This window comes from Bos indicus, chromosome 29 (genome assembly GCF_029378745.1).
Source record: "Bos indicus isolate NIAB-ARS_2022 breed Sahiwal x Tharparkar chromosome 29, NIAB-ARS_B.indTharparkar_mat_pri_1.0, whole genome shotgun sequence".
Lineage (NCBI taxonomy): Eukaryota > Metazoa > Chordata > Mammalia > Artiodactyla > Bovidae > Bos > Bos indicus.
In genome coordinates this window covers 1,774,382-1,795,972 of record NC_091788.1, presented here as the reverse complement: position 1 = coordinate 1,795,972, position 21,591 = coordinate 1,774,382, and the positions used below count along the sequence as shown (strand labels likewise).

Genomic DNA, 21,591 nt, shown 5'->3' with positions numbered 1-21,591 from the left:
AGTCTCTACCAAGACTGCAAACCATCTATGTTTGATGTCATATCTAAATATGATGCCATAACTGTGGCATCAGAAGAAAATGATTTCAAAAACTGGAGAAAAACACTTACTTGTTTCACATTTTCAGCTAAGAAGACAATATACACACTACAGAATCCCAGCTGTGTTATCACCAGAAAAAAGTCAACCACATTCCTAAAAAGGGATACCCACAAATAAGTATTAGTAAGAGCTGAAGAAATGCCAATATATTTTTTCCCTTTTAACTATTTTAAAACATTTCATAATGTTGTTGTTGTTCAATCGCTAAGTCACATCCAATGCTTTGCAACCCCATGGACTGCAGCACACTAGGCTCCCCTGACCTTCACTATCTTCCTGAGTTTGCTCAAATTCATGTCCACTGAATCAGTGATGCTATCTAACCATCTAATCCTCTGCCGCCCCCTTCTCCTTTTGCCTTCAATCTTTCCCAGTATCAGGGTTTTTTCCCAAAGAATTGGCTCTTCACATCAGGTGGTCAAAGTATTGGAGCTTCAACATCAGTCCTTCCAATGAACATTCAGGACTGATTTCCTTTAGGATTGACTGGTTTGATATCCCTGCAGTCCAAGGGACTCTCAAGACTCTTCTCCAACACCACAATTTGAAAGCATGAATTCTTTGGTGCTCAGCCTTATTCATGATCCAACTCTCACATCCAGACACAATTACTAGAAAAACCATAGCTTTGACTACATGGACCTTGTCAGCAAAGTGATATCTCTGCATTTTAATATGCTGTCTAGATTTGTCATAGCTTTTCTTCCAAGGAACAAGTATCTTCAATTTCATGGCTGCAGTCACCATCTGCAGTGATTTTGGAGCCCAAGAAAATAAAATCTGTCACTGCTTCCACTTTTTTCTATTTGCTTAAAATATTTATTTTCCACAAAGAGCACATATTTATGATCTGCATATCACTAGACATATTATTGAGCAAAAAATGTTATAATACTTAAAAGTTCCCAATTTTCCCATTATTTACTTCTGAAAATCAACAGATTAATAAGGGTATCTATATATAAAGTGATTTCATGAAAACATCTCATCAATTACATTAAGCCCATCTCTCCTGTTTCTCAAGATCTTTTTCAGGTCAACCTAGTGTATTTCCCAGCAAATAGGATGAGCATATTCACTACCATCCAAATCACTAATAATATGAAATGGGAAAGGACTGGGGGCATGGGCCTTATCATTCTACCAGAGACTTCTCCAGGCGCTTCGCTCTGTGCACAGTTTTTCAGATACTCGGAACAATTCCAGCCACATAACACAGCGGGTATGGAAGTGGGGAAGGGAAATCACTGGCCAAATTAGCATTATTTGGGTATGATTATAATCAAGTTAAAAGTCTGCCTACATATTATTAGTACACAGTCTACACCTCCGCCTATTGTTCTGGGAACGAGCTTGCACTTACTAATTCATTACAGTCTCTTGTTTGACCATTAATGTCAAGCTATCAAGCAGTCTAGTCTAAAAGTCAACAAACCCTCCTCCTCCCATGTGGCGCTGGAAGGGCCCTTGCCTATTTTCATTCTTGCCATAACTCTCTTTCTTCATGGTTCTTCAGGGATCTCATGTGTAAATAATCTTGGTACCTTGAAATGTATCCAAATTTCTTCTCTCTGATGAATTACATTTAAGTATTTCTTTAAGATCTCTTCACTCACCTTTAATTTTAGTACCCTTTACCAACATTCATCCCAGTCACTTCTGTCTGAAAGCCATTCTTTTAGACAGGAAAAGCAGACAAAGCTGCCTTTAGACTGGCAGGAGGAGGAGGAAGACGGGTCCTGGAGGCACTCCCCAGGGCATTGGGCTCGGCTTCCTTCCTTCTCCCGCACAGTGTATCAGGCCGGAAACGCTGAGCAGCTCACAGACACATCTAACTTCCTCAAAATCAAACCATAAACCACTCTACTAATACCATCCTTTTCCTTCTTTTAACTTCCACCACACACATTATTTGTAGCTTGGTTAGCATGCTGTAAACTGCCTATGCTTATTTTCCAGTCTTCTGTTCACCTGATTTTGATTAGCCATGTCTGCCAACAATAAAGTTACATTTAAAGTATACAATGATAAAAATAACATTATATTAAAATACATACTTCAGATGTCTTATGAATATGGGCTAAACATTACAATTTTATTTCAAATAGAGATTGCAACATTTTTCTTGCTTTTTTTCCTTTACTTAAAAATTATTGAACATGATTACATCATAGGCTAGCTAGTGCTTTATAAATATCATTTTATTTCAACTATCATTATAATTCTGTGAAGTATTATTGTAAACTCACTTGATAGTGAAAAAACTCAAATAAAATAAAAATTCTTTAACCCAGATCATAAATTTGTAAAATTATAGAGCTGAAATTTGAACCCAAGTCCATTTAACTCTGAAACTTATGTCTCCCCCCAATTTTATTATACTTCTATTAATGTACTTTATCAGATTAACATACCTATATTGATAACTATATATTAATAACATAGCAAGTACTTACCGCCCCCATGCTGTTTGCTTCTGCAGACAACTCCAAGGACTTACTTCCATAGCAAAACTCACGGTGTCACTATATCCTAATGTTGACTTTTTAAACCTGAAATGTAATGACATACATGCATATGAAAAAGAAAAATTTTAAACTGTTCCATAAATCCATTTCTTGAAAAGAACATCAATAAATGGACTATATACTGACAGAGGAGTTTTTGAAATTTGGAGACTTGCATATTTCTAAAGACACCTCATGAAATTTAAAGTTTTTATATATCTTTTTAACCAATATATTAGGTTTTAACCCACTGTTAAAGTTTATATAATTGTTAAATTCATATAATACAATATTTGTGTTTCACTGATTTAAATATTTCAATTATCTAAAAACATCAACTACACTGTTCATGCCTAAATTATTCCATTCTTATAACAGCACTATTTTTTAAAACCCATACAGGGCTTTATAATATATTGTCACATAAATTACCCTATTTAATCATCTAACAGCCACATTCTCTCTTCTATTTTTTCAAGTATACAGTGTTATTTAAAGATCATAAATGACCTGCCTAAAGTTTTAAGAACATTTAGCAACAACAAAAGTGAGTTAAAGTTAGAATATTAGTTTGCCAGAATAGACAATGTTTGTTTAAAAGTTGGTTCACTATCCAATAGAAACATTTTGATACAAAAATAAAACAAATATTATTTTACTATCTACCAACCCACATATCAGCAAAGAGCATAAAAGGTCTTATACTCAAAATGAAATTAGTAACAAAATGACCATTATTTTTTAACTAAAAGTAGCCCTGCTGCCTCCTTTTTCCCCATATATCTTCCCTGATTTTTTTCATTTACACTATATTAAAAAAATTTGATTTCACTACTTTTAAAAGAAGTATATTCATGCTGACCAGATTTCAATCATATAAAATGCTACCTTTCTCCGTAATCATTCACTTAGAATTGTCTATGTAACAAATGTCTAGTTGCAAAGCACAGTAGAAATATAAGACTATTTTATCCTTTAAAAACTATATAGCTTTAAAATAAATTAAATAGACTTAACAAATCCACATTTACCTCTGACATAGAAAGTGACTGCAACGTACCAAAATGTGCATACAGTGAACAGAAATAATTCCTATAAACACAAGGCTGATTGGTCCAAGCTGTGGGAAAAACAGAAGTTTTAAATATTTAAGTTTAATAAAAATTAAATTATCTTACAATGAAATAACAGACTATTGTCACTGACAAATTTTCAGTAACAAATAAATATTTGTTAGACACAATGATTAAAGAATGATTTGCATAAAAGCAATTAATGGACTTGATACAGAAAAAATTTAGTAATATTTAAGACAACCACATATGATTACCTCTTATCAACTTGACTATCCAAACCCATGAACGTAGAATATAGATATGCCACACAATAGAATAGAATACAGCGTGATATTTAACATCAGATGGCAAGTCTGTGACAACTGGTATTCTACCATTAAAAGTATACGCAACCATAAAACATTATCTAAGTTACTAAAAAGCACTGTATCATCTGAGATTGTAGGCAATCTACTTCTTCTGTGTATCACTTGTTGAGAATCACACCTGAGAAACTGTGCCTAGAAAATAATTATTTGAAAAAGTGGTACATAAAAATTTCAAGTATTCATTTACAAAAATTAAAGTGATGCGTAGATTATTGACAGACAAAATATTGCCAAAGTTATTTTTATAATCAGAAATTTTTCAGTTTCTCTAAATTAGGATGGACAGAGTCCAAAATGATAGTTAAAACTCTTCTTAAGAAAATTCATCAGTTAAAAAATGTTAAATACAATTTCATTAGTTCATAACTGAATACTCCCATATCAGGATTCTCTATAATTATAATAATTGATTCCAACAAACTCTTTGAATATTTGTTTTCAAAAGATATTGTTCTTCTTTTTTTATAACTATTATTCTTAAAGCCTGAAAACTATGTATTTTATTCGGAATCTAAAAAACTATAAAATTTCACCAATACTAATACTCTATAAATATATCTGTTGCTATGAATGTATCACTTAAATTCCTGAAAATCCAAAAAGCTAATAAGATCTAACTATATCTGGAAATCCAAATCCAAATCCAAAAGGCTAATAAGATCTAATTATATCTGGAAAAATCAGATACTGATTTAGGATCTGTTAAATATTGTAAACAAGTAATTAGGTAGAAATGAAAAGAGTAATTAATTTTCATTTTTAGTTAGATATTATCATAGTGCATATAATTTTAACAACAATAGCTAAATGACTATCTAGTTGTCACCTGACCAGGTTATATTTGACTAGGCTAGATGTTAACTTGCTCTAAATTTTGCTGTAAATTAAGACTGGTGACTGTATTTTAACTAGAGATTACAAAGATGAGTCTTACCACTATGCCTGCATTTTTTATTGCTAGTGGAAGTCCTAAAAGACCAGTTCCAATGTTTCCTTTAAGAAGATGAATAAGAGTTTGTACAAACCTGAAAAGTAGACGTTGTAAGAATTAAACATTTTAGAACAAAAGCTATTAACATTACATGACCATGGTTTTAGCATCAGAAGGGAACTAAAAATTTATCTAGGCAAGGAATCAAACTAACATTTCCATGCGACCAGAAGCTAAAGGAGCCAGAAGTTATATCTGGCTCAAGTCCTACCTTTGCGCTTTAAAAGCAGAATACAGAGGGTTATTATGGAGATTAAATGAGTTAAATGAAAGTATTTTTGTACATATTAAAGTAATAAAGAAAAGGCAATTTTCTCATAAGATTCTTTGCTGCTATGATATTCAGAACAATGCTGAATATTATATACAGCTAAGCTGGTAAGACAGCAATTTACTGCACTATGCAATCATGACATTAAACATAGTTTATCTATGATTATCAACCTCAGAGGAAGTTAATTAAAAGAAAAAATATACAATTTCTAAAACTGTGTATATCATCAAGTAAGATAAATACTAATCAGCTTTTACAATTATGAACTCCCAAGGGATTTCACCTAAGAAAGCATTCCAAGAGGCATTTGAAGAGTCTCTTGGCCAAGAAAACACAAATTAAACTAGGAAGAAGGGCACAAATTTTTAATTTTGAAAAAAAAAATGCTTATCTAAAATTTTTATTAGTTTATACCATTCTTCTTTGGTCAATAAAAATGTTACTTTGCTTAACTATCAAATTATCATTAGAATAATAACTTACTCAAATCTATTAATGATGACAAAATAACAAAAAAGATTTTTAAAATATTTACTGCTTTCCTGAGACCATGACTGCTTCACACCATTCGCTCGACATAAAGAACTGTTTACTGCCTACTTCCCAGAGTCTAACTCCTAAACATTGCAGAAGCCCCTTCTCTGAAAATTCTATTCCTCTCAATCCAATCCCCCTACTTTCAAGATTCATAGCGTTTGATATGTATTATCATGTAGTGAGGGGGCTTCCCTGGTAGCTCAGCTGGTAAGGAATCTGCATGCAATGCAGGAGACCCCGGTTTGATTCCTGGGTCTGGAAGATCCCCCGGGGAAGAAATAGGCTACTCACTCCAGTATTCTTAGACTTCCCTTGTGGCTGGTAAAGAATCCACCTGCAATGCGGGAGACTTGGGTTTGATTCTCGGGTTGGGAAGATACCCTGGAGAAGGGAAAGGCTAACCACTCCAGTATTTTGGCCTGGAGAATTCCATGGACTGTATAGTCCATGTGGTTGAGAAGAGCCAGACACAACTAAGCGACTTTCACTTTCATCATGCAGTGATTCCTATACACTGCTCTGTAATTTAGATGTTTTTCTTCTTTCCCAAATAGACTATGACTCTCTTGAGGGTGAGGACTATGTCTTACTCATCTTTGTGACTTCTGCAGTATCCAGTGCCTGGTCTGTAGAAGATGATTACAAAATATACAGTGAATCAAAAGAGAAAAAGACACTTAAACCCTAATTACTCACGAAATACCCTCTTGATCATCAAGCTGGTGATGCTTCTGAACAGGCAGAAGCTCCTGCTCCTGTTCTTCATCCGATGTCCCATCAAAATTCTGCTCATTTATTAAGGGCCTCATTACATCCATATCTGAAAAAGAAAAAAAAGTGCTTCACCATCATTTTAAAAATTGAGTTAACACTGGTGTAAATGAAGTTTTTAATAGAAGCACATGCAATTTTACTCATCTTTACTATTTCCACCCTAAGTTAATGCACATTAATACTTTTACCATATTTAGAATGCACATTAATAGTTTTACCATATTTAGAAAGAAACAACTAGACTTAACTGCTGGATGTTTTGTTTGGACTAAGCAGTGCAGGTGAAAAGCGTAAGTATTCACTGTAACACGTCTTCTACTTTGTCTCCATGAGGTTTATAGTAAACGATGATAGAATTATGGTATGGAAAAGTGAAGAGATAAAAGTCCAATGAACTTTTATCTCTTGTTAGCGTCAAATCATACTGAGTACATAAATGGCAATCATATTTTTATCTTTTAATTAAAAAGCTTTTTAATATTGTTGTACAATATTACGTAAGTTACAGGTATACATACAGTGGTTCACAATTTCTAGAGGTTATACTCCATTTATAGTTACTATAAAATATTGGCTATATTCCCCATGTTGCATGCGGCTTTTATGTCTAATAATTTGTACCTCTTAATCTTCTGACCCTATATTGCCCCTCCCTGCTTCCCTTTCCCCACTGGTATCTACTATTTTGTCCTCTATGAGTCAGCCTTTTTGTTATATTCACTAGTTTGGTATATTTTTTAGATTCCACGTATAAGTGATATCATACAGTATTTGTCTGACTTATTTCACTTAGCATAATGTCCTCCAAGTCCATACACGTTGTTTCAAATGGCAGGATTTCATTCTTTTTTATGGCTGAGTAGTACTCCATTATAAATATATACCATGCTTTATACTTTCCCTTTCTGAAGGAGATTTTCACTGCGCTTCTTCCAAGCCTCCTGCTCCATCTCCTCTTTTCCACAGAGACTGCTCCACTCTCCATGTTTGCAGCAGCAAAAGGATCTCTGCTGGAAATTTTCTGTTTATTTTTCTATCTACAGATTATCTCGGAGAAGGCAATGGCACCCCACTCCAGTACTCTTGCCTGGAAAATCCCATGGACAGAGGAGCCTGGTAGGCTGTAGTCCATGGGGTCGCTAGGAGTCGGACACGACTGACCGACTTCACTTTCACTTTTCACTTTCATGCACTGGAGAAGGAAATGGCAACCCACTCCAGTGTTCTTGCCTGGAGAATCCCAGGGACCGGGGAGCCTGGTAGGCTTCCGTCTCTGGGGTCGCACAGAGTCGGACACGACTGAAGCGACTTAGCAGCAGCAGCAGCAGCAGCACAGATTATCTGAAATTTGTGGTATCCTTGGTCTCCTATACTAAAAGAATAATTTCATAAATGTGTTTTCTTGTGATCTTGTTGAATTAACAGGTTTCAGGTGAGGATATGTGGAGAGATAAGATTTAGGCAGCTACCATTATTATCCTAGTGCTAACTGGAACTCAGTACAACAGGTTTTCATAACAGTAAAGCTATGCTTTAAGATACTGGAACATTCTTTAGCTTTGTTTTTATGCTGTTTTCAATCTCAATTTCCTAACCCAAAATCAACCTGAAATTTCCAATTATCATCAGAATAAAGAACAATCACATTCATTCAGCAATATGAATTGAAATCTTTAAAATATTTATCCGTTTCACTGAGTAATCCCACGTCTGCAAATGTAGTATATGAAGAAAAGGATTTCTGCACAAAGATGTTAATCAAAACAAAATTTTTGCTTAAAATTTGGGAACAACCTAAATGTGTAACAATCAGGAAATTGATCAATTCACTAGAGTACATCCACTTTGTAAACTATGACACTGACATTAAATTATGGCTTTCAAAGTCTGAACAAAACAGAGATAATATACCAACTCTTGAGGAAGAAAAAGCTAGATAATCACAGCATGAGTGCAATGATGTTTTAAAAGTTAAATAAAAATTTAAAAAAGGAAATAATACAAAATGTGAATAAGTTAACAAGGATAGATACAGACAACGAAAGCATGAGTACCTTTTTCTGTCTTTCTCTGGAAAATGTAAAAAATAAGAAGAAAGTAATAAACTTGCCTTACTTTTATAATAGCAAAAGAAGCCACTTATATTTTGACAATGGATAAACTAAAGTAGAAAACTTCCTTTCTAAAAAATAACATAATGTTGCCACCTAAATCTATATACTACCATATATAAGATAGCAACAGTAACTATTTTATCCATTTCTGAGGCAGAGAGCACATGTACAGCACGAAAGCTTCCAGAGGTTCCTATTCGCTCTGAAATAAAGTCTGGACCTTAAGCTCAAGGAAACCTGTATCTTAACAACTCTACTAGTGCTTTTCACATAGACAGCCAATTTTTTAAATTCTTTTTTAAATCAAATAATATTTGGTCATTGTAGAAAATTAGAAAATATAAAGATAAGCAATTTTAATTAAAATGACCTCGTTACCTAGAAACTACCACTGGCAACATTTTAGAGTATACACAAACATGTTAATTCACTTCAGTTTATTTTCAGTCAGCCCTACGGCTTTAAATGCTATCTACATGTTGATGACTTCCAAATATTTATCTCCAGACTGGGCTTCTCACTAACTCTAGACATAAATCCCATTGCCTACTCAACATCTGCACTTCCAAATCTAACAGACATCTCAAACTTAGCAAGCCTCAAACTAAACTCCTGATCTTCACCACCAAGCCTTCTCTGCCCAGCTTTAACCATGGGAACTTGCTGTCTGCATCAGGAGGCCTCGGTTCCATGACACATGGGCTCTTCCTTATGGCTGCCTGGGTATCCTCACAGCACGGCAGCTGGCTTCCCTGCAAGGAACCGATCCAAAAGACAGAGCACGGCACAGTGCCTTTCAGGACCCAGCTTTGGGGTCACTGCCACCATTTCCACGATTCCATCACCATTTCCATCATATCTATTCACTAGAAACAAGTCACTAAATACAGCCCACATTCAAAGGGAAGGGAATTAAGTTCCTCCTCTAGAAGAGAGAAACATCAAAGAATTTGCAGACATACTATAAAACCACCACAACATCTCAGATGATGGCAATTCCATTCTTCCAGACATGCAGGTCCCTGGAGTTATCCTTGTCTCCTCTGTTGCACCATCACTCCACATCTAACCTGTCAGGAAATCATTCTGGTTCTGCTTTATATACCCAGAGTCTAAGCATTTCTCTGCATCCTCCATGCTGCTACCACACTGCTGTGAAGGACAAGTCCATCTGTTTGCTGATTTGCTGAAATAACCTGCTTCTACTTTTGCCCCTTAAGTCTATTCTTCACACAGCAGCCAGAGTGATCCTTTAGAATTAAAGTCAGATCATGTCTCTCCTCTCCTGAAACCTTGCGTTGGCTCCCTATTCTCTCAGAGTAAAAGCTAAAGGCTTTATATGGACGTCCACACCACTACATAATCTGGCTTTATCACCACCTTGACCATTCTGCTTCAGCTTCCTGGCCTTCTTGCTATTTCTGTCATTACTCCAGCTGTTCTTTCTCCCTATAATAGTCTGTCTTCAGATATCCACTTGACTAATCCCCTAACGTCTTTCAAGTCTTTGTTCAAATCTCAGTTTCAATAAAATCCATTTAGACAACTTTATAAAATACTATAAACTGCCGAGCCTGCCTCTCATTCCTGATTTCCCTTACTCTGTTCTTTTTCTCCATAGCACTTTTAGCCTAATGTAATCATTGTGGCGCAGCGATAAAGAATCTGCCTGCCAATGCTGGAGTCGCAAGAGACTCAGGTTCGATCCCCAGGTTGGAAGATCCCCCTGGATATTGGCAACCCACTCCAGGATTCTTGCCTGGAAAATTTCATGGACAGAGAAGCCTAGTGGGCTAAAGTCCATGGAGTCGCCAAGAGTCCAACACGACTGAGCAACTGAGCACACACATATACATTAACTGATACTAGTCTTACTGCTTACTGTCTGCTTCCTCTTACTCGAGTATAAGTTCCATGAGAGCAAGAATCTTGATCTGATCTGTGTTGCTCACAGATGTATCCCAAATGCCTAAAGCAGTGCCTACTGCATGGGAGAAGCTCAACAAATATGTGTTGAATTAATGAGCAGACACAACTTAAAAAAAATAATTTAGAAAATTTTTTCAGTTAGTAAAAATATATCTGGCAAATATCTTCCCATGTAACTTTAAATGGCTATTCAGCATATGACCATATAGCTATATCACAATTTATCTAAACAATTTCCTTTAACTGAACATTTAAATAGTCACCAGCTTTTCTCTTTTATAAATGACGTAATGAACATCTGTTGATATGTTTCATGACTTATTTCCTTGGGAAATATTTCTAGAAGCAGAAATGCTGGGTCAAACAATATGTGCATTTTTAAGGATAAATATGTTACCCTGCTTTTACCAGTAATGCATGAGAATACACATTTCCCGACATCCTCACTGGGTTGGGTTATTAACGAATTTACAACAGATAAACCTGGGTTCCTATCTGGGTACTACCATTAATAAGCTTAAAATTACTGTATCTATAAAACAAGGATAATAATTACACCTACTTCACTCATCACTGTGAGAATTAAAGGAGACAAAATGTAGGTAAAGCACTTACGCTACTTGACACACAGCAAATATTCAATACCGCTATGTTTATTTCTACCATTACTGGGACTTGAAAGAAATCAACTGCAAAGTGCACAGTATTACAGGACGTCTCCTTGTTACTATAATAAAGTATTTCCTAAAGACGCAAACAGGATTTTAGCTCCCAGACCTAGGGTTGGAACCTGTGCCCTCTGCAATGGAAGGGAGGAACCCTAACCACTCAACCTCCAGGGAATTCCCTCAACTTCTTTTTTAATCATTTAATGATTTAACAACGAATTACAAATATTCCTAATACGATGCTTTTAACTGGGAGGAACAATATTATTACCACTCAGATCTCTACTTTTGTTTTCCTTTTGACAGCGGGAAACCATAAACAATGCTGTGTATTCCCCGTCGCCAAGATAAGACCCCAAAGGAAAGGAGGAAAACAAAAGCTTGCCAAGGGAGTCAACAGCTGTGTGCGTCTGATCAGAGAGCGATGGCCACGCCCGGGGGGCGGAGAGTAAGCTAAGGATTCACCAGCTTTCCCGATCCGGGTGCCTCCTCCGAAAAGCCCAACTGTGACAACTTCCTTAAAGCACGGCTGGAAAAAAACAGTGCGAGTCACAGCGCAGGCTGTGGTTTGCCTTTGACACGTACACTCAGTGCACGCCACCCGACCTCACATACACACTCACTCTCTCTCACTCACACACACACACACACTGTCACACACACACAATCACACTATCACACTCACTGTCACACATTCACACACACGCACACACACAGTCACACACACTGTCTCACACACACACACACACTGTCTCACACACACACACACACCCTCTCTCACACTCTCACAGTCACACTCACACTCTCACACAGTCTCAGACACACACACTCTCTCACACACTCACATACTGTCACACACACTCACATTGTCACACACATTCTCACATTGTCACACACACTTTCACACAGTCACTCACACACTGTCACACACTCACTCTGTCACACACACACACATTCTGGCACCCTCTGCAGGCCTGGCTCCCCGCCTGACCGCGCTCTCCTGCGCAGGTGCGGACCCCGAGGTCAGTCCCCTCCACGGCCTCGGTCCGCCCCAGTGTCCTGGGACTTGGCTCCTCTCACGTTCGAACCCACGCCAGACCCACGTCCCGCAAGAAGCCCACTGACAACCCCGCCTGCTCGAGCACCGCGCACCCCGAGCCGCGGGCGGGGCGGCAGGGCGCCCGCACCCCCGGGCCGAGGCCGACGGGCAGCCCCGGGCCCCCGCGCCCGCGCCGCACCCACCGAGCTCCTCGCGCCCAGCCGCCTCGGCCGCCGCCGGCGCCGCCGCTTCCATCGCTCGGGGGTCTCCAGGACTACGCCGCCCCGGGGCGCGCGCTCCCGCCTCTGCGTGGCCGCCTGCAGACCGAGGGCGCCGGCTGAGCAAGCCCGCCTCCCGCCTCCCGCCTCCCGCCTCCCGCCTCCCGCCTCCCGCCTCCCGCCTCCCGCCTCCCGCCTCCCGCCTCCCGCCTCCCGCCTCCCGCCTCCCGCCTCCCGCCTCCCGCCTCCCGCCTCCCGCCTCCCGCCTCCCGCCTCCCGCCTCCCGCCTCCCGCCTCCCGCCTCCCGCCTCCCGCCTCCCGCCTCCCGCCTCCCGCCTCCCGCCTCCCGCCTCCCGCCTCCCGCCTCCCGCCTCCCGGCCGCCGAGCATGCGCACTGCGCGGGTGGGCCGGCCGAGCTCCCCCCGAGCGCCTGGGGCCAGGAGCCCGGGGTCCCGGAGCCCGAGCTGAGGACAGGCCGGGGCACCGGGACGGAGGCGCTTCGGGGACAACTGGGGACAGCTCAGACCGAGCGGAGACCCGGGCCTTACGGGCGGGGGCGAGGAAGGGAGAGGCGCTCAGTCCTGTCCGACTCTGCGACCCAGTGCACTGTACAGGACATGGAACTCTCCAGGCCACAATACTGGAGTGGGGACACCTTCCCTTCGCCAGGGGATCCTCCCAACCCAGGGATCGAACCCACGTCTCGCACACCTCAGACGGATTCTTTACCAACTGGGCCACCATGCGGGGGCTTGGAGGGTGCCTTTAAATATAACCACGAGCTTAAATTTGAGGAGCCCATGTATTTGCAAGGCTTTAGCATTCTGAATTCTTGTCTGGAAAATTTCATGGACAGAAGAGCCTGGCGGACTACAGTCCATGGGATCGCAAAGAGTCTGACACGACTGAGCGACTAACACACACACACAGCATTCTGAATTCTGTGGCTCAGTGGTAAACAATCCGCCTGCCAAGACAGGTTTGATTGCTGCATGGGGAAGATCCACTGGAGGAGGAAATGGCAACCAACTCCATATTCTTGCCACGAAAATCCCATGGACAGAAGAGCCTGATGGGCTAAAGCCCATAGGGTCGCAGAGAATTGGACAGGACAGGACTGAGCAAGAACGCAATCCTTCTATAAGGCACCTTGAAGAATGCGAAGTAAGAGGGCATTTGCCCCATCCGTGTTGAAGTTCTGACCACTCCTTGGCTGTTGATTTCTCTGTGCGTCTATTTACAGCTTTAGTGTCCCCTCAAGAAGCACTTCATTTAGTCAGTCTCACTTTAAGGACTTTTTTTCAGTGCCCTTCACAGATACTTACCCTTACCACAGTGCTGAAAGGAAAGTAAGGTTAAGACTAATACAATGCAGTGTCAAATATTCTTAAGCACTGTACATGGATTGTCTTCTTTTATTCAGATGATAAGCCTCTGCAATAATTCTTATGTGTTTATCCATTTCCTGCATGAACTAAGCACACAGAGCTAAGTAACACTTGGCCAAGGATAGTAATGTAAATGGCAAAATATGGACTTCTAACTGCAGCTAGAGCCAGGGCTTCCAGTATGCAAAGCTCGTCCCTCTCGCGACTACATCACTGGATGAATAAGGTTTTTGGATTAAATAAAAATAATTTTGAAGTTGTTCTCTTTGTTTTTTGCGTGGTTTGTTTGTTTTTTTTTTTTTTCTTTTTGTCCATTCTATTTCCCTAGGGTCTTCTGAGGCAAATTGATTTGTTGTTGTTGTTTTGGTTGGGGGTCAGGGGGCAGTGTCTAATTTCTAGGATCACTGAGTCAGTGAGCTCTAAGGGCCCTCAGGAAGGAGAACAATACCTGCTATCTAGCAACCATCAGCCACTCCCTACACTGAGCCCTGGGGAGGACACTCAGGATGTGAAAGCAGAGGAAACTGCCCCCTGGTTTGCAATAGGCACATCAAAGAAATAATTTTAGTGAGCCCAGACTCTTGCATCTTCCCTTACACAGCTGCTGCTGCTGCTGCTAAGTCGCTTCAGTCGTGTCCGACTCTGTGCGACCCCATAGACGGCAGCCCACCAGGCTCCGCCGTCCCTTACACAGAAAAGTACTAAAAGCACGAAACTTGGCCTTGGAATATAGAATGAAGCAGGGCAAAGGCTAACAGTTTTGCCCAGAGAATGCACTGGTCATAGCAAACACCTCTTCTAACAACACAAGAGAAGACGATACACATGGACATCACCAGATGGTCAACACTGAAATCAGATTGATTATATTCTTTGCAACTAAAAATGGAGAAGCTCTATACAGGCAGCAAAAACAAGACTGGGCGCTGACTGTGGCTCAGATTGTGAACTCCTTATTGCCAAATTCAGATTTAAATTTAAGAAAGTAGGGAAAACCACTAGACCATTCAGGTATGACCTAAATTAAATTCCTACGACTATATAGTGGAAGTGACAAATAGATTGAAGAGACTAGATCTGATAGACAGAGTGCCTGAAGAACTATGGATGGAGGTTCCTGACATTGCACAGGAGGCAGCGATCAAGACCATCCCCAAGAAAAAGAAATGTAAAAAGACAAAATGGTTATCTGAGGAGGCCTTACAAACAGCCATGAAAAGAAGAGAAAGGCAAAGGAGAAATGGAAGAGTATACCCATTTGAATGCAGAGTTCCAAAGAATAGCAAGGAGAGATAAGAAAGCTTTCCTCCGGGATCAATGCAAAGAAATAGAGGAAAACAATAGAATGGGAAAGACTAGAGATCTCTTCAAGAAAATTAGAGATACCAAGGGAACATTTCATGCAAAGATGGACACAATAAAGGACAGGAATGGTATGGACCTAACAGAAGCAGAAGAGATTAAGAAGAGGTGGCAAGAATACACAGAAGAGCTATACAAAAGAGATCCTTTCAACCCAGATAATCACGATGGTGTGATCACTCACCTAGAGCCAGACAGCCTGGAATGTGAAGTCAAGTGGGGCTTAGGAAGCATCACTACGAACAAAGCTAGTGGAGGTGATGGAATTCCAATTGAGCTATCCCAAATCCTGAAAGATTTGGGCTGTGAAAGTGCTGCACTCAATATGCCAGCAAATTTGGAAAACTCACCAGTGGCCACAGGACTGGAAAAGGTCAGTTTTCATTCATCCCAAAGAAAGGCAATGACAAAGAATGCTCAAACTACCGCACAATTGCATTCATCTCACGCGCTAGCAAAATAATGCTCAAAATTCTCCAAGCCAGGCTTTAAGTGAACCGTTAACTTCCAGATGTTCAAGCAGGATTTAGAAAAGACAGAGGAACCAGAGATCACAGTGCCAACATCCGTAGGATCATTGAAAAAGGAAGACAGTTCCAGAAAAATATCTATTTCTGCTTTATTGACTATGGCAAAGCTTTTGACTGTGTGGATCACAAGAAACTGCAGAAATTTCTTCAAGAGATGGGAATACTATACCACCTGACCTGCCTCCTAAGAAATCTTTATGCAGGTCAAGAAGCAACAGTTAGAACTGGACATGGAACAGCAGACTGGTTCCAAATAGGGAAAGGAGTACATCAAGGCTGTATATTGTCACCCAGCTTATTTAACTTATATGCAGAGTACATCATGAGAAGTGCTGGACTGGATGAAGCACAAGCTGGAATGAAGATTGCCAGGAGAAATCTCAAAACCTCAGATATGCAGATGATACCACCCTTATGGTAGAAAGTGAAGCAGAACTAAAGAGCCTCTTGATGAAAGTGAAAGAGGAGAGAAAAAGTTGCCTTAAAACTCAGCATTCAGAAAACTAAGACCATGGCATCTGGTCCCATCACTTCATGGGAAATAGTTGGGGAAACAATGGAAACAGTGACAGACTTTACTTTGGGGGGCTCCAGAATCACTGCAGATGGTGACTGCAGCCATGAAATTAAAAGATGCTTGTACCTTGGAAGAATCAGGTCAGATAAGATCAGATCAGTCTCTCAGTCGTGTCCGACTCTTTGCGACCCCATGAATTGCAGCACGCCAGGCCTCCCTGTCCATCACCAACTCCCGGAGTTCACTCAGACTCACGTCCATCGAGTCAGTGATGCCATCCAGCCATCTCATCCTCTGTCATCCCCTTCTCCTCCTGCCCCCAATCCCTCCCAGCATCAGAGTCTTTTCCAATGAGTCAACTCTTCGCATGAGGTAGCCAAAGTACTGGAGTTTCAGCTTTAGCATCATTCCTTCCAAAGAAGTCCCAGGCTGATCTTTAGAATGGACTGGTTGGATCTCCTTGCAGTCCAAGGGACTTTCAAAAGTCTTCTCCAACAACACAGTTCAAAAGCATCAATTCTTCGGCGCTCAGCCTTCTTCACAGTCCAACTCTCACATCCATACATGACCACAGGAAAAACCATAACCTTGACTAGACGAACCTTTGTTGGCAAAGTAATGTCTCTGCTTTTGAATATGCTATCTAAGTTGGTCATAACTTTCCTTCCAAGGAGTAAGCGTCTTTTAATTTCATGGCTGCAGTCACCATCTGCAATGATTTTGGAGCTCCCAAAAAGATAAAGTCTGACACTGTTTCCACTGTTTCCCCATCTATTTGTCATGAAGTGATGGGACTGGATGCCATGATCTTCATTTTCTGAATGTTGAGCTTTAAGCCAACTTTTTCACTCTCCACTTTCACTTTCATCAAGAGGGTTTTGAGTTCCTCTTTACTTTCTGCCATAAGGGTGGTGTCATCTGCATATCTGAGGTGATTGATATTTCTCCCAGCAATCTTGATTCCAGCTTGTGTTTCTTCCAGTCCAGCGTTTCTCATGATGTACTCTGCATATAAGTTAAATAAGCAGGGTGACAATATACAGCCTTGATGTACTCCTTTTCCTATTTGGAACCAGTCTGTTGTTCCATGTCCAGTTCTAACTGTTGCTTCCTGACCTGCATACAAATTTCTCAAGAGGCAGATCAGGTGGTCTGGTATTCCCATCTCTTTCAGAATTTTCCACAGTTTATTGTGATCCACACAGTCAAAGGCTTTGGCATAGTCAATAAAGCAGAAATAGATGTTTTTCTGGAACTGTCTTGCTTTTTCTATGATCCAGAGGATGTTGGCAATTTGATCTGTGGTTCCTCTGCTTTTTCTAAAACCAGCTTGAACATCAGGAAGTTCACGGTTCACATATTGCTGAAACCTGGCTTGGAGAATTTTAAGAATTACTTTACTAGCATATGAGATGAGTGCAATTGTGCAGTAGTTAGAGCATTCTTTGGCATTGCCTTTCTTTGGGATTGGAAAGAAAACTGACCTTTTCCAGTCCTGTGGCCACTGCTGAGTTTCCCAAATTTGCTGGCATATTGAGTGCAGCACTTTCACAGCATCATCTTTCAGGATTTGAAAAGCTCAACTGGAATTCTATCACCTCCACTAGCTTTGTTCGTAGTGAGGCTTTCTAAGGCCCACTTGACTTCACATTCCAGGATGTCTGGCTCTAGGTCAGTGATCATACCATCGTGATTATCTGGGTCGAGTTATGTCCAAACTAGACAACGTATTAAAAAGCAGAGACATTACTTTGCCAACAAAGGTCCATCTACATTACTTTGCCGACAAAGGTCTTTCTACTCAAAACTATGGTTTTTCCAGTAGTCATGTATGGGTGTGAAAGTTGGACTATAAAGAAAGCTGAGCACTGAAAAATTGACACTTTTGAACTGTGGTGTTGAAGAAGACTATTGAGAGTCCCTTGGACAGCAAGGCGATCCAACCAGTCCATCCTAAAGGAAATCAGTCCTGAATATTCGTTGGGAGGACCAATGCTGAAGCTGAAACCCCAATGCTTCGGCCACCTGATGCGAAGAACTGACTCATTTGAAAAGACCCTGATGCTGGGAAAGATTGAAGGAGGGAGGAGAAGGGGACAGCAGAGGATGAGATGGTTGGATGGCATCACTGACTCGATGGACATGAGCTTGAGTGAACTCTGGGAATTGGTGATGGACAGGGAGGCCTGGCATGCTGCAGTCCATGGGGCTGCAAAGCGTTGGACACGACTGAGTAACTGAACTGAACTGAACTGAACTGAACAACCATCAGCCACTCCCGACTCTGAGCCCTGAGTGAAGGCCACTCAGGAGTGAGAGAAAGGAAACTGGGCCCCGGTCAGCGAGGGGCGTATCAAAGGAATGATTTTAGTGAGCCCGTACTCTTGTATCTTCCCTTACACAGAAAAGCACTAAAAGCACTAAACTCCCGTTATCTCCTGTTCTCTGATTAACAATGACCATTTGATGTTCATGCTACCTGCCCTTTGTCGCAAACCCCTGGTTCCCACCACTGCCACCACCGCCACTTGGAGTAGCTCTCTCAGGGTTACTTGAGATGCTGTCTCCAGGACTTGAAGTCCTAAAAGTTTCTGCCGATTAAAACATGAATCTCAACTTTTAGGTTGTGAATCTTTTTTAAGTCGACACTGATAAGTACTTTAAATGCTAATATTTTAAATGTACACAGTTAATATCTGTTTCCTCCTGTTTTATCCTTTTGTGAGTTTTACTGTGGTTTGCCAACACCATTTTTTTCCTTTAGATCGACTCCAATCACTCTGAAACATACATATGCAAACACCAAAGAAAGGTTTTATGTGAAATGTTCTAGACACATAACAAAGATATAGGGAAGATAGAGAAGAAAGAGCTCTATCATGGATCATAAGCCATGTTGGCGTGGGGTACCTGTTACAGATCAGTGGGAGAGAATATGCACATCAGACAGGTAATTGTCCAAGAAACCACCCACAGTAATGAGAACACTTGGGACAGTGTCTTGAAAGAGCAACATTATCCTTTGAGAATTGTTGTTGTTCAGTCACTCAGTCCTGTCCCACTCTGCAACCTCATGGACGGCAGCATTCCAGGCTACCTTGTCCTTCACCATGTCCCAAAGCTTGCTGAAACTCATGTCCATTGAGTCAGTGATGCCATCCAAAAATCTTGTCCTCTGTCATTCCCTTCTCCTTCTGCATTCAATCTTTCCCAGCATCAGGGTCTTTTCAAATGAGTTGGTTCTTATACAGACTTTTGTTGGCAAAGTAATGTCTCTGCTTTTTAATATGCTGACTGGTTTCTCATAGCTTTTCTTCCAAGGAGCAAGCGTCTTTTAATTTCATGGCTGCAATCACCATCTGCAGTGAATTTGGCGCCCCCAAAATAAAGTCTGTCACTTTGCTGTTTCCATTGCTTCCCCTTCTATTTGCCATGAAGTGATGGGACCAGATGCCATGAACTCAGTTTTTTTGAATGTTGAATTTTAAGCCAGCATTTTCACTCTCTTCTTTCACCTTCATCAAAAGGCTCTTTAGTTCTTCTTTGCTTTCTGCCAGGAGGGGAGGGTGGTGTCCTCTGCATATCTGAGGTTATTGGTATTTCTCCCGGTAATCTTCATTCCAGCTTGTGCTTCATCCAGCCTGGCATTTCGCTTGATGTCCTCTGCATATAAGTTAAATAAGCAAGGTGAAAGTATACAGCCTTGACATACTCCTTCCCCAATTTGGAACCAGTCCATTGTTCCAAGTCCAGTTCTAACTGTTGCTTCTTGACCTACATACAGGATTAACAGGAGGCAGGTAAGGTGGTCTGGTGTTCCGATCTCTTGAAGAATTTTTCCAGTTTGTTGTGATCCACACAGTCAAAAGCTTTAGCATAGTCAGTGAAGCGGAAGTAAACGTTTTTCTGGAATTCTCTCACTTTTTCTATAATCCAACAGAATTTTGCAATTTGATCTCTGGTACCTCTGCCTTTTCTAAATCCCACTTGCACATCTGGAAGCTCTCGGTTCATGTACTGCTGAGGCCTGACTTGGAGAATTTTGAGCATTACTTTGCTAGACTGTGAAATAAGTGCAAGTGTGCAGTAGTTCGAACATTCTTTGGCATTGCCCGTCTTTGGGATTGGAGTGAAAACTGACCTTTTCCAGTCCTGTGGCCACTGCTGAGTTTTCCAAATTTGCTGGAATATTGAGTGCAGCACTTTCACAGCATCATCTTTTCGGATTTGGGATAGCTCAGCTGGAATTCCATCACCTCCACTAGCTTTGTTCACAGCGATGCTTCCTAAGGCCCACTTGACCTCACATTCCAGGATGTCTGGCTCTAGGTGAGTGATCACACGATCGTGATTATCTGGGTCGAGAGGATCTCTTTTGTATAGCTCTTCTGTGTATTCTTGCCACCTCTTCTTAATCTCTTCTGCTTCTGTTAGGTCCCTACTATTTCTGTCCTTTATTGAGCCCATCTTTGCATGAAATGTTCCCTTGGTATCTCATTTTCTTGAAGAGATCTCTAGTCTTTCCCATTCTATTGTTTTCCTCTATTTCTTTGCACTGTTCACTTAGGAAGGCTTTCTTTGAGTGTTAATTGTCCTCAATCTTAGCATCAGGATAAGCAGATCTAGCAGTGTAAGAGAAAAAAGCCTGGACCTGTAACGGAAGTCTGGGCTGAAGCAAGCAGCCTGTCTCAAGATCTTTACAGATTGATATGGAGATAAGGGATAGGGTGGTCATAAAATTCAAGAGAATATATGGTTTCATATTTCACTACTTAAGAAACTACTGTGACTTCTGCTCCAGATATTGTAAATTGGAAGAAGAGGTAGGAAAAAGCTCTATTAGAATAACGATATTATAATGAATCTGACTGAACCCTAGCAATTCCTTTGTTCTTTTCCTCACTTTAATGCCTTGGACCATATCTCAATTGCTTCCTCATTTGTAACAACCACACTTTGTTCATATCTCTGTTATAATACCTCGCTCCTTATAATTATTTCCCTGCCTGAGTCTTATGCTTGTCACCTAAAAGTTGAAAGTTAGATTTTACTTTATGGGAATTTTTAGAACTTCAAATCTAGGAGACAGCATCTCAAGTAACCCTGAGAGAACTGCTCTGAGGAGGTGAGTGGGAGAGCCAGGTTATATACAGAAGTTTTGCAACAAAGGGCAGGTAGTTTGAACATCAAAAGATTA

At 40.6% G+C, this 21,591-nt stretch overlaps 1 protein-coding gene across 2 annotated transcripts in view; it reads right to left on the bottom strand.

The window, feature by feature from the left end:
• SLC36A4 (solute carrier family 36 member 4) overlaps positions 1-12,732 on the bottom strand; it is a 41,974-nt gene extending 29,242 nt beyond the window's left edge. The window contains exons 1-6 of one of the 2 annotated variants that reach the window (XM_070783038.1): positions 12,583-12,732; positions 6,552-6,675; positions 4,988-5,078; positions 3,641-3,729; positions 2,559-2,654; positions 111-195 (exon numbers count right to left, since the gene is read on the bottom strand). In XM_070783038.1, the coding sequence (XP_070639139.1) occupies positions 111-195; positions 2,559-2,654; positions 3,641-3,729; positions 4,988-5,078; positions 6,552-6,675; positions 12,583-12,634 (537 nt within the window). In that variant the 5' untranslated portion in view covers positions 12,635-12,732. Of the gene's footprint in view, positions 1-110; positions 196-2,558; positions 2,655-3,640; positions 3,730-4,987; positions 5,079-6,551; positions 6,676-12,582 lie in introns of those variants that run through there. The other variant, XM_070783039.1, reaches the window with a different exon arrangement.
• Positions 12,733-21,591: the final 8,859 nt, after the last annotated feature.